Source organism: Nothobranchius furzeri, chromosome 10 (assembly GCF_043380555.1).
Source record: "Nothobranchius furzeri strain GRZ-AD chromosome 10, NfurGRZ-RIMD1, whole genome shotgun sequence".
In the NCBI taxonomy this organism is placed as follows: domain Eukaryota; kingdom Metazoa; phylum Chordata; class Actinopteri; order Cyprinodontiformes; family Nothobranchiidae; genus Nothobranchius; species Nothobranchius furzeri.
Genome location: NC_091750.1, coordinates 73,776,291 through 73,789,761, shown reverse-complemented (window position 1 = coordinate 73,789,761; position 13,471 = coordinate 73,776,291). Strand labels below are relative to the sequence as shown.

The following is a 13,471-nucleotide window of genomic DNA, read 5'->3' as shown; positions in this document are numbered from 1 at the left end:
CGCCGTGTCCAGGATCTTCTGCAGCACTATCAGACCTGAGAACGGCCAAAACAAACTCATCAGTGTGAGTGGCGGTGCATCTCAGGGCTCAGCCATCGGCACCACTAGTTGGCAGGTCATTCAAACCACCTGAGAAGACATTCAGCTACAATCCCACTGACAACCACAGGTATGGAAATTTCACCAGAGCCGTGCAGAGACCTTTGAAGGGGCGGGTGCTCAAAGTTAAAAAAGGGACACATAGAGCAACGTTTTTTAACAGATTCACGATCCAACAAGTTAAAAATTTCAGATAATGAGACCCTTGGTTTCAAACAACATAATGTAAACTAGGAAAAATATGTCATTAAATAAGGTAACATTATTTCATAAACAATTGTTTTAGTTTTGAAAGCTGACTTATGTTACAACCATAGTTTTGCCCCGATCTGAATCCAAGTTGTTTGATTTTTGATTTTCTTCCAATACTGAGTCCTGTTCTGATACCAGGTGGTGATGCAATGCATTAAAAAATAAGTAAAAAATGGAGTAAGTCCCATAGAGCTCTGGGAGTTGACGTCACTTCTCCCAGCATGCAACAGTCAGACAACTCAATCAAACGGGAAATATGGTAGATTCCTGTTGTGCCCCAGGATGCAAAACAGACGCGGACAACATAAGGAAAAGTGCTAAATGTTTGTAACTCTGCTCCTTTTTTCAGAACAACCTAATTTATTCCCAAAATGCTGTTTCCCATTCCAACTTTTTAACACAACACTGAGCTTGCTTTGAAACTAGGCAATGAGACATTTTTAAAAGAGGGCACCCCGATGACATCACCTGGTTTCAGATCTGACATCCTTGAGCGTCTGGTAGAAGCAATGTTTTCTTACACTGCTTACCCTGATGATGCCCAAAGAAGTGCTGTAGCACAGGCACTATTTCAATGACTAAGAAAAAAAAAGTTGAAAGTGGACTATTTACAGTTTCACTGTATTTATCATTATTTACTCTTTACATTTTAAAAACTAATTGTTTCAGTATTGAAAAGTTGAATTAAATCTAAATAATTTCAATTTTTGGTTTATTTTTTAGAAAAACATCAAAGAAAGGTTTCAGTTCAGATAAAATAATGAAATTATGAATTTTTCCATAGTCCAAATAGTATAACAAACTTTAAAAATTTGTATGGGAAATGTTGCCTTAATTATTTTAGAGTAATTTTAAACTCAGGTTTTAGTGTAGAAAAAAGGTGAAATTATTAAGTTGTACCTACTCAAAATACTAGTTAGTTGACCAAACTCAAAAAAATTGTTTGGAAAATCTTGACTTAATGTTTTGGAGTAATTTGAAAGACACAAGTTTTAGGGTACAAAAAAGGTGAAGTTAAAGTTTGACCTAGTCATATTGCTGGTTAGTTGACCAAACTTACAAAATTTGTTTGTAAAATGTTGCCTTTTTTTTTGAGTAATTTGAAAGAAACAGTATTAACAGTGCAGTGTCTGGTTTGTATTTAGTATTTATGTTTATCAAAGTCTGTAAAAATGCAGCTTGAATGAAAAAAAAATTGAACTCTTTACATTTATTACTAAATAGGAACCTCAAAAGGACTTGGTCAAACTATTTCAAATGAACAGTTTAAACTCAGTGTAAACTTTTTCTATTTTCTAAATTTCTGACTGCAGCCCTGTCTGTGACCACAGGTCTATGCTCTGGTTCAGAGAATGGCATAAAGTAAAATAAATATCACACATCACAACTGCATGAAAATTTCCACCAGCATTATAGTTATTGATAAGCCAGATAAAAAGTAATAATAAAAGGTGAAATCCAAACATTTCATGACAAAAAGTCAACTAATAAAATTCTGCACAGATATAAAATTTTATTTTCAGCTAAATAAATTTTTATTGTAAGTATAAATAATGCTGGAATGAAGCTGAATCTTACATTTAGTAAATAGCTGATAAATCAAGTTTGACAGAAATCAGTCCCTCATGTCACCAGGAACTTCTGGGACACCGTGTTGTTCTCTGCTCTCCCGTCGCGGTTCGCTCCATTTCCTGTGATTCTGAGAAGCTGGTTTCCCTTTAATAGCGAATTTCTGAGTAGCATGAATGGCATCATGTTCGTTTTATGTGCTTTTTGAAACCGTTGGAATTATTTTAATTCGATTAGCCTTTCAGAAGTTATCACGCGGAGAATCTCTCGTGTCCTCTTTTCTGTCTCAGACATGCTGATTCTGCTCAATCCGCACTAACCATGGACTCAAATGTTAATGTAAACAAAAGCTCTGATATTAAAATCCATCCAGCTGACGCGATGCAGGCAGAATAAAAAACTCACAGCTAGATGAGCGCAGACTCCTGCCGAAAAGCGAAACACCGGTTTCAGTCGTGTCCATGGTGACAGGTTTAGAGCGACAGCAGAGCTAATCAGTGAGCTTGTGGGTGGGTCTAAGGGTTCAGCTTGAGGAGGCCGCCTCCACATGGTCCTAGTGCCTGACCTGTATCCAAGTATGACAGTTTTGGACAGTAAAATCTGATGGAAGACCAAAAAAAGGGCAGAAAAAGTCGCCCATGTGGGACCTTTATCACCTCATCCTCAACTTCTGCAACGCTGCCTCGTTTGGTGTAGGTAAGGCCGTAGCTCGACTGCAGCTAGACTCTTGGACGGCAACATAAGCTTTGGACATGTGACACCACTCTAGGCTGCTCTCCATTGGTTTCCTGTAGATTTTAGAGTTGGTTGAAACTTCCTTTAACGGTGTTGAAGGCGCTGAATGGACTGCTCCAGCCTCTCTGACGGATAGTTGCAGCCATAAGCTCCGGCTCGGACACCATTTTGAGAACCAGCTGCTGCTCCTGGCCCCCATGGCTCGGCTCAAGTGAAGAAGGGACAGGGTGTTCTCTGGACCGACACCGTGGAGCGCTCTGCCCAACATTGATGATCCAGTCAGGATCTGGAGCAGCAGGTCAGGGTGAACTACAGAGGTCTAGAAGGACCAACGCTGGTGATGTGGACCATCTACAAAGGTCATGTACTAATGACTTCAATTCCATTTTAGGTTCTTTTTTAAACACAGGAAAGGTTTCTCTTTACCTCGCTGACGTGCGTTTCGTTTGCCGACTGCAAAACATCCTCAGAGCTGACGCTGATGGTGCCTTCACTTTCTACTCCGTTTATCTGCGAGCAGCAGAGGACGTTGTCGCCCCCTGCTGCCCGATCTCCCCTCTCTCGCAGACACTAAAAATCAATGAACCCTGGTGATCTGATTACAGGAAAATAACTCAGACCTGAACCACTTTCATTATTCACAGATGAGAAAAAGCCTCTTTTGTTTAAGTTAAAATCTTCTGTTTGTTTTCTGCGGATGAAACAAGAATCTGAATCTTTGTATTTTACTGGACTCTCCATCTGTGTAGCTGCTGGTGGATCTCGCTGATCCGTTCCTGGTTTGTTCGCAGGAATTACTCCTCACCTGGGAGGCCGAGGAGGATCAGGCGGAGTCTCTAACAGGTTCTCTTCTAAGAGTCTGACTCGTGATTTCTGCTAAGTGCCTCGGTCCAGACTCAACCCTGGAGGATGTGTTACAGCCTGAGATTTGTGTGTGTGTGTGTGTGTGTGTGTGTGTGTGTGTGTAAATAACACATGATGACAAATTGTCTCAGAGGATTTTGCTCTTCTCTTTATATTCCAGACGTTTGTGTGCTTTTACTCACCAGATCCATAATTTAAAGTGTGTGTGTGACCTCACACACACACACACACACACACACACACACACACACACACACACACACACACACACACATTCATACTGGATCTGACAGTTCAGTGGCGTAGCCAGATCTTTTAAACTGGGGTGGCACCAATGATCATGCTTTATCTTTTTTACCCCAAGCGTTTTGTGGACAAGTCTATTTAAAGGAAATTCAGTGGGATGCCCAATCAGATTCCAAGGGTGGCATGTGCTACCCCAGGCCACCCCCTAGACACACCCCTGTGACAGTTAATTATAACGAAGAAGGTTTAGTTAGACCCCCCGCTGAGCGAGAACCCCCAGCGTCAGCCACACACACACACACACACACACACACACACACACACACACACAGAGAGAGAGAGAGAGAGAAACAAAGAAACACTAAAACATTCATTAGTTTTGTTCTCCAGAGGAAACAGAAATCAGAGGTCCGTGGTTTCTGCTCTCTGCTGCTGAATCTGTTTCTGGTTCTTTAGTCAGAAAGCTGGTTTGCCGTCCTGCTGAACAACCACAGGAGAGCTGACGCCTTGCTCAAAGGCACCTCCCATTCAGTCACATAGTGAAGAACATGTGAAAGCTTTTCCAGGCCTCTGGGTGCTTTAAAACAGGAAGATGGGGTAAATAAGTGATGAGGTCATCGTCAGACTTTGAAGGTGCAGTACCCACCTCGCCCATCTACTGAGGGGGCGCCATAAGTTCATTGAGCAAAGATGACCATGAGTTGAACCAATAGTAGAGGAAGAAAGAGCAACAGACTCTTGGGGGAGAAAATGAGGAGGCTAGTTGTATAATCTGATTAATTAATATGTCAACAATAACGAGGTTTTCAAACTCAAACAGGCGTTCAGTGAGCTACAAACACAAGAGCATACACAACTCACCTTTGTGCAGACAGGAAGTCTGAGATCACCAGTTAGAGCAAGAGCTAGTCTAATTCATGTTATCCTCCCATAGATAAAGCTTCTGGTCTTCCAGAAGGTAGAAAAACACCAAAGGACTCATAAGTAAATGTCAGAGTACTTAAAGCCATCCTGGCCTCCAGGTTCTGGACAATCAGCCTTTTCTACTTCCTGTTTTGTTCAGATTTTGGTTTCTGATTCAGGAGAATCTCCATAGTTACAGGTGACGATGTTCGACCACCTGAAGAATAACAATCCACGCTGGCTGGAGTGAATACAGACGAGGCAGAAGAAGAAGAGAAACAGGATGTTTGGAGGAAATTACAACCGTACAGTTTGGGCCGAGGACAGCATTTTACAGGTCTATTTCCCATGGTAACAGGATGGAGCAGCAATTATGAGAAGAGTCAGAGTCGATACGTTTTTTGTGAGTTAAAGGTCAGAGTGGGATGACAGGATCTCACACACACACACACACACACACACACACACACACACACACACACACACACACACACACACACACACACACACACACGGGACTCACCTGAGTCAGAGCTGTACATGTAGACAAAGCGGGTCCAGTAGAAGTGGTCCAGCAGGGCCATGAGGGGCTCCTGCAGCTGGGGCCGCAGCTGCAGCACAAACTGGTTATTGGTCTGAACGGGGAAGGACGGCGTGACGAAGCACACATGTAGAGAGCTGCAGAAGGACATCAGCATGTTGACCGTGCGCCGGTCGTACAGACCCATGATTGCGTACACGCCCTTAGAGAACTGGGAGCAAACTGGGAAGAGAGCCGGAGAGGACCCGGATCAGAACAACGGACAGACACTCATCTCAGGAACAGAAATGAGATCATGTTTAACTTAATGAGGAGCGAACAAAATCAGCAGTCATCACTCAACAACGTCTTTATTTGTGCATTCATTAGAATAATCTGGTTTATTTGATAGAATATCCTCATCATCACATTTATTTCTAAAGCACTTCCCTACACACCAATCAAAGTACAAACATTTAAAGGGCTCATGTAAACTCCACGTTCAGAGTTTTTTCTTCATGGCTGCATTTTCCTGTTTCAGCTGAAAAATGTTGTTTTATTTTGAAAAGCTTGCAGGAGCCTTGATGGAAACTGAGTGCATCACCAGACCCTGCTCCCCCTGAAGCTGGCCTCTGATCTGGAACCCGCCTCCCCTGGAAGTAAACGACTCATGCCCACCTTCTCAGAGTTGCAGTATTTGAGCAGCTGATCTGATGCTGTAGTGACCTTCGTGTCACAGATGACTTCTTTAATCCTTCACCGCTACTAGAGCGGATATTCTGTCTAACTACTGTTGCATTGGGGACAAAACGCTACCATAAAAACCAGGAGTCTTTTTCTTAAAGATGTCGGGGGACTTTGGGTTGACCTCTCAAGTCTCTGGTGCTGAGGTCACTGAGGTGGTTAAAAAGCTCCTCTGTGGCAAGGCTCCAGGGGTGGATGAAATCCTCCCGGAGTTCCTTAAGGCTCTGGATGTTGTGGGGCTGTGTTGGCTGATGCGGCTCTGCAATATCGCGTGGACATCGGGGGCAGTCCCATTGGACTGGCAGACCGGGGTGGTGGTCCCCTTATTTAAAAAGGGGGACCGCAGGGTGTGTTCCAACTATAGGGGGATCACACTCCTGAGCCTTCCTGGTAAGGTCTATTCAGGGGTTCTGGAGAGGAGGGTCCGTCAGATTGTTGAACCTCAGATTCAAGAGGAGCAATGTGGTTTTCGTCCTGGCCGTGGAACACCGGAACAGCTCTATAACCTTAGGGGGATCCTGGAGGGTGCGTGGGAATTTGCCCAACCAGTCTACATGTGTTTTGTGGATTTGGAGAAGGCGTTTGACCGCGTCCCTCGGGGGGCCCTGTAGGGGGTACTCCGGGAGTATGGGGTACCAGGCCCTCTGATCCGGGCTGTTAGGTCCCTGTATGACCGGTGTCAGAGCTTGGTCCGCATTGCCGGCAGTAAGTCGGGCTCGTTCCCAGTGAGAGTTAGACTCCGCCAAGGCTGCCCTTTGTCACCGATTCTGTTCATAACCTTCATGGACAGGATTTCTAGGTGCAGCCAAGGTGTGGAGGGCATCCGTTTTGGTGGCCTGAGGATCAGGTCTCTGCTTTTTGCAGATGATGTGGTCCTGTTGGCTTCATCAGAACGTGATCTTCAGCTTTCGCTGGAGCGGTTCGCAGCCGAGTGTGAATCAGCTGGGATGAGAATCAGCTCCTCTAAATCTGAGACCATGCTCTTGATTCGGAAAAGGGTAGAACGCCTTCTCCGGGTCAGGGATGAGGTCCTGCCCCAAGTGGAGGAGTTTAAGTATCTCGGGGTCTTGTTCACGAGTGAGGGAAAACTGGAGCGTGAGATCGATAGACGGATTGGTGCTGCATCTGCAGTGATGCGGGCGTTGTACCGGTCTGTCGTGGTGAAGCGAGAACTGAGTCAGAAGGCGAAGCTCTCGATTTACCGGTCGATCTACGTTCCTACCCTCACCTATGGTCATGAGCTTTGGGTAGTGACCAAAAGAACGAGATTGCGGATACAAGCGGCCGAAATGAGTTTTCTCCGAAGAGTGAGCTTGGTCATTCAGGAGGGGCTTGGAGTAGACCCGCTGCTCCTCCACATCGAGAGGAGCCAGTTGAGGTGGCTCGGGCATCTGGTCAGGATGCCTCCTGGACGCCTCCCTGGTGAGGTTTTCTGGGCACGTCCAACCGGGAGGAGACCTAAAGGGAGACCCAGGACACGGTGGAGGGACTATGTCTCTCACCTGGCCAGGGAACGCCTTGCGATTCCCCCGGAGGAGCTGGCCCAAGTGGCTGGGGAGAGGGAAGTCAGGGCTTCTCGCCTTAGGCTACTGCCCCTGTGACCCGACTCCAGAAAAGCGGATGAAAATGGATGGATGGATTATTATCATATACTGTGTCCACCGTTGCTCTCATAGGTAAAGTTTTCTGTTCACCTGTAGATGGCAACGACAACCAGAGATGATTAAAGCAACTTTTATCCATTTATCACTAAATAATGTGTAAAATTAGCAGGATTATAACAAGATCATTTTAAAATCTATTGTTTGCTTCTGGACCAGTTGACCGGCTGTTTGAGCCGCGGTAAAACCGAGTGTGATGTGAAGCTGTAGACTCGCTGTAGATATAAAGCAGTATTAGGAACTTCTGTGGAATACTGTCTCCAGGTTTTCCTGGTTTTTCCAGAGTTTGATGGACAAATTATTTATTTATTGATCCATGTTAATCTGCATCCTTTTCTCTCTTATTCTAAACAGACTCATGTTGCAGATTTCAGGGTTAAAATCTGCGGTAATCTGTTTCCGAGTTTACAAGGCTATAATCCCAGCAGCAAACGCCGTTCAGCCATGAGAAGGTGGCGTGTCCTTATCGTCACGATAAACAGATGTTGGTTTCTGCTGCAGATTTATCTGCAGCTGTGTCGCTGATGATGTGCAGCTCCTGCTTGCTCACAGAAGGCTTCCTCACAGTAAATCCTCTTCCTCACAATGGCTATAATCAAATTACTCTTCATGCAGAGCTCCTTCAGAGCCAGGGATTAACTCAAAAGACAAAATAATGCTCACAGCTGAGTCACCCTCTCACTCTGATTTTACACTCCTTTTTGTTTCAGACTGAGTGGAAATGCGTTTGCAGCACAAGAAGCATCCTCTTGTTTTCAAAAGGATCCAGAACATCTGTCCACAACTGGCCCGATAGCTGTCAATCAAACAGACCCTCATTTAAATTGTAATGCTTCCATGACATAAACTCTAAAACCCTGAAGGTCAAAACAATCACAGCGTTTCTGTCAGTCCTCCCTTCAAAGTAAAAGCAGACGTCTGTGATGGTGTCTGCAAAAGTCATCTTTCATGGAAATACTCCAGATGTTGATGTTTCTTTACCAGAAACCTCCTGATGTGCCTTTAATCTGCACACAGAAAACCTTTTCAACATTTATTCAGATTAAACATCAACATGACTTTTAAAGTGTTTGATCTCAATTTATTGGATTTGTTCTGACCTTTTCTTGTTTTAGCCGACTCGGGTCACTTCCTGTCAAAGCTGCAGGGAGCTGTGAGTTGTTGGGACTCATCCTTAATGACTCGTAATAAGGTCAGGTCCTTTAAAAAAGCCACGTCCATCTGGACTGACCCAAAACGTCCCCTGAAGGCGAGTTTGTTCTGCTCCAGTCAAACCACAGCAGCTCTCTGACATGATGAAGAAGCGATCGGATCAAAACAAACTCATAAACAGAGTCTGAGTGTGAGATCTTCTTTCATGACATAGAAATTGTCCACCAGCAGATGTTTCTGTTGTGAAGGCAACCCAATTCAACAAGGCCACCAAGTCAACTTTAGAGAAACGGACCCACACCCTGGTTGCCATAGATACGGTCACCCCATCACACATGGCTAACAAATGTTGCAAAGGTTTTATGATTTTACGTGAACTAGCACCGAAGCATTGCAGATGCCTTGACGTGTCAATAAATAGGCATAAATATGGAGCTTTTCTTCACCCGTGTGTTTCCACTACAGGAAACTGGGCCAAACTGTATCTTCATTGGTAAATAAAAAAGATTTTATTCTATTTCCAGGAGCCAACAGGTTGTGTCTTTAGAGGCAGAATCGTGTTTTCAGGGGATTATTTGGGCCATTTTTAAAGAGCAGATAACACCTCACGTAACTTTATTTTCTGATAACCTGTGCAGATGAGTGTCTAATGGTGCTGTACACACGTGTAATCATTAGTGTGGCAGTTTAGTGCAACTTACTTTAAGTATAATATTTCAGCCCAAAACCATAATTCTATCTCCATCTTCAGGTTAAAACTCTGCTCCACATTCATGTAGAACCAACTGTGGCTGATGGCTAAGCTGAAAAACGTGATGTCAGCAGATTACTACGTGGCTGCACCGCCCTGGTCTCCAGGTGAGGCAGCCGCATCTCCACCTGGCTCAGCCACTCACCTGCCGACATGACACGATGGCACTCTGAGCCACTCACCTCCTGGAAGAAAAATGCCCGCCTCCCCTTTTCACCTAATGATCGCGTTTGACAGGAAATCCTCCAGAATGCTGCAGAATCTGTCTGCTCTTGTTATGGAAATTTTATATTTCATTACATTAGACCTATTAACAAATCTATTAACTGAATGTCCTGAAAGCCCACACACACACACACACACACACACACACACACACACACACACACACACACACACACATTCTTGTCCTCCCATACATACATACCGTAAATCCTCTAATATTGGCCTGTATTTAATTAACTGCCGGGCATCACATTTTGGCCGGTGTCGGAGTCGGCGGAGGTGAATAATGGCCGTTTTTTTAATTGTGGCCGGGTGGAATGTGGTAACAAGCAAGTACCACAGGGGGGGCAGTCGTGTCATCCGTCTCACCTTTGATTTGCCAGTGATGGTCCGCGAGGGTAACTTTAACCATGGCAGGTGCGGAGATGAAGAGGAGGCGAAAATTTGATATCAAGTTCAAAGAGAACGTGCTGATTATGCTGCAGAACACTCTGGGGAGCAGTAGCAGGGGTTTTATGAACTAGTCGACTAGTGGACTTCACTGCTCTATAGTGACTTTTTATGCCTGTCATCAACTAGTCGCTGTCACGTGATAATGACCGGCAAGATGCAGTCCTCGGAAAAGACAGCAGCCTGCTGTCAGCAGGTGACGAGCTCCTGCGCGTCGGGAGGCAACGCGCTGTGCCAGAGCGTCGGTACATCTGCGTCCTGAGCACGGCCACAGTAACATTATCAAATCAGGTGTCGCCACCTCAAAACTAACTTAACACGCGATCGTTCATGTCGGCTCATTTCCTTTTATGTTTTCTGTCTTTTATTCTTTTATTTGTGCCTGATGCGTTTCGCTGCTGTGGAGCGGGGCGCATCACCTGTTTTGTCCTCGGTGACGCACCTAACTGATGTGGCCGACGAGCACTCCGCTGTTTTTGCGGTCGGTAGATCTTTTAGAACTGCAGTTCAAAGGTAATTCATAAGGTGAATATATACAGGTGCTGGCCAGTAAATTAGAATATCATCAAAAGGTTGAAAATATTTCAGTAATTCAATTCAAAACGTGAAACTTGTACATTATATTCATGCAATGCACACAGACCAATGTATTTCCGATGTTTATTACGTTTAATTTTGATATTTATAGGTGACAACCGATGAAAACATCAAATCTGGTATCTCAGAAAATTAGAATATTCTAAAGGCCAATGAAAAAATGTTTGTTTCTCTAATGTTGGCCAACTGAAAAGAATGAACATGAAAAGAATGTGCATGTATAGCACTCAATACTTAGTCGGGGCTCCTTTTGCCTCAATAACTGCAGTAATGCGGCGTGGCATGGACTCGATCAGTCTGTGGCACTGCTCAGGTGTTATGAGAGCCCAGGTTGCTCTGATAGTCGTCTTCAGCTCCTCTGCATTGTTGGGTCTAGCGTATTGCATCCTCCGCTTCACAATACCCCATAGATTTTCTATGGGGTTAAGGTCAGGCGAGTTTGCTGGCCAATCAAGGACAGGGATACCATGGTCCTTGAACCAGGTGCTGGTGGTTTTGGCACTGTGTGCAGGTGCCAAGTCCTGTTGAAAGGTGAAGTCTGCATCCCCATAAAGTTGGTCAGCAGCAGGAAGCATGAAGTGCTCTAAAACTTCCTGGTAGACGGCTGCATTGACCCTGGACCTCAGGAAACAGAGTGGGCCAACACCGGCAGATGACATGGCACCCCACACCATCACTGACGGTGGAAACTTTACACTGGACCTCATGCAACGTGGATTCTGTGCTTCTCCGCTCTTCCTCCAGACTCTGGGTCCTTGATTTCCAAAGGAAATGCAGAACTTGCTTTCATCAGAAAACATAACTTTGGACCACTCAGCATCAGTCCAGTCCTTTTTGTCCTTGGCCCAGGCGAGACGCTTCTTGCGCTGTTTCTTGTTCAGGAGTGGCTTGACACACGGAATGCGACACCTGAATCTCATGTCTTTCATGAGTCTCCTCGTGGTGGTTCTTGAAGCGCTGACTCCAGCTGCAGTCCACTCTTTGTGGATCTCCCCCACATTTTTGAATGGGTTTGTCGTCACAATTCTCTGCAGGGTGCGGTTATCCCTAGAGCTTGTACACTTTTTTCTACCACATTTTTTCCGTCCCTTCGCCTGTCTGTTAATGTGCTTGGACACAGAGCTCTGCGAACAGCCAGCTTCTGTAGCAATCACCTTTTGTGTCTTGCCCTCCTTGTGCAAGGTGTCAATGATTGTCTTTTGGACAGCTGTTAAGTCAGAAGTCTTCCCCATGATTGTGGTGCCTTCAAAACAAGACTGAGGGACCTTTTAAAGGCCTTTGCAGGTGTTTTGAGTAAATCAGCTGATTAGAGTGGCAGCAGGTGTCTTCTATATTCAGCTTTTTCAGAATATTCTAATTTTTTGAGATACCAAATTTGGAGTTTTCATTAGTTGTCACTTATGAATATCAAATTTAAATGTAATGAACATTGGAAATACATTGGTCTGTGTGCATTGCATGAATATAATGTACAAGTTTCACGTTTTGAATGGAATTACTGAAATATTTTCAACCTTTTGATGATATTCTAATTTACTGGCCAGCACCTGTATGAACCCAGGTAGCAGATTTTATTTAGGATTGAGAGGAGATGCAGGAAGATAATAAACAGGCAGGACAGAAAATTAGTCAAATAAAAACAAGTTAGTTTTTGTACCTGGTGGCTGCAACAAACAGACACCATTGAAGGTAATCAGAAGAGAGGAACAGAAAATGAAATAATTATTTTAATGTTTAGAGCAGCAGGAACTCAGAGAGGCTGCAGGCGCATCAGTGAGTTTGCGGCCGCTGCGCAGGGGGAGGGGGGAGAGGGCTGAAGCAGAAACTACTGTTGTTAAAAGAAATGTGTTTAACTTTGAAAATGTGGGCGTAATTTTAATTGTCAAAAACTCCAGCGAACCATTAGTTCATTTTGCTCAAATAGAAATTGAGGCCTGCCTCTAATTCTGGCCCTCCTTCCAATAAAGGCCTGGAGCTTCATGAGCTTGAGTCAAATACAGGCCCGGGCCTGTATTAGAGGATTTACGGTACTCACTCTCTCTCACACATGATCCAATCCCATTCCTTTCTTATCCTTATCTTTTTGTATAAATAAACTCTGTGATGCCAATGTGAACGCTTTATAAATAAAGTTTATTTGATTTGATACTTTGAATATTGGATAATAAGAATTTTTGCTGGAAACAAGTCAAAATCAATAGTGATCTCCCAGAATTTTCTTGTGCTTTTTCGCCCACAGGTCGTGAAACCAGGAAATTGGGTTCTGATGAAGGTGCTGAAACAAGTCAATTGGGGCAGCCAGAGGAGAGAAGGTCCATTCGAAGTACTCCTCATCACTCCCACTGCTGTGAAGATTGCTGAGAGGCCATCCTGGATTCACCTATCCCACTGCAAGCTCATCAACATCAACTAACTGCTTTTAGAAGCACAACGAAGCCCGGCTTTAAAGGGGTGGGCCACCACTAGGGTGCCACGTCTCCAAACCGGTGAAGATGGAGGTCTGCTTCAAGATCAATGGTTACACCACATTGTTGATGGTGGTCGCACTCATGGCCTTGCACTTGGGCCGCCTCTCAACACCTGATGGAACGACTGGGACAGCAGCATATGAGGGTGTGCTAAAACTGGAACAATTTAGAAAAAAGGAAAAGAAGAGGAGAAACGAGGAAAAGATGCAGGTATGAGTGTCTTTATTATTTAGTT

General features: G+C 44.5%; 1 protein-coding gene across 9 annotated transcripts in view; it reads right to left on the bottom strand.

The window, feature by feature from the left end:
• Positions 1–13,471, bottom strand: part of gria1b (glutamate receptor, ionotropic, AMPA 1b) — a 67,178-nt gene that overhangs the window by 27,609 nt on the left and 26,098 nt on the right. For all 9 annotated transcript variants that reach the window (XR_008559092.2, XR_001573165.3, XR_008559091.2 and 6 more), the window contains exons 3-4: positions 5,192–5,431; positions 1–35 (exon numbers count right to left, since the gene is read on the bottom strand). The exon at positions 1–35 is cut by the window's left edge and continues 150 nt beyond it. Coding sequence is in view for 6 of the 9 variants with exons in the window: in XM_015961880.3 (XP_015817366.3) it covers positions 1–35; positions 5,192–5,431 (275 nt within the window). In the remaining 3 variants the exon portion in view is untranslated. The remainder of the gene's footprint in view (positions 36–5,191; positions 5,432–13,471) is intronic.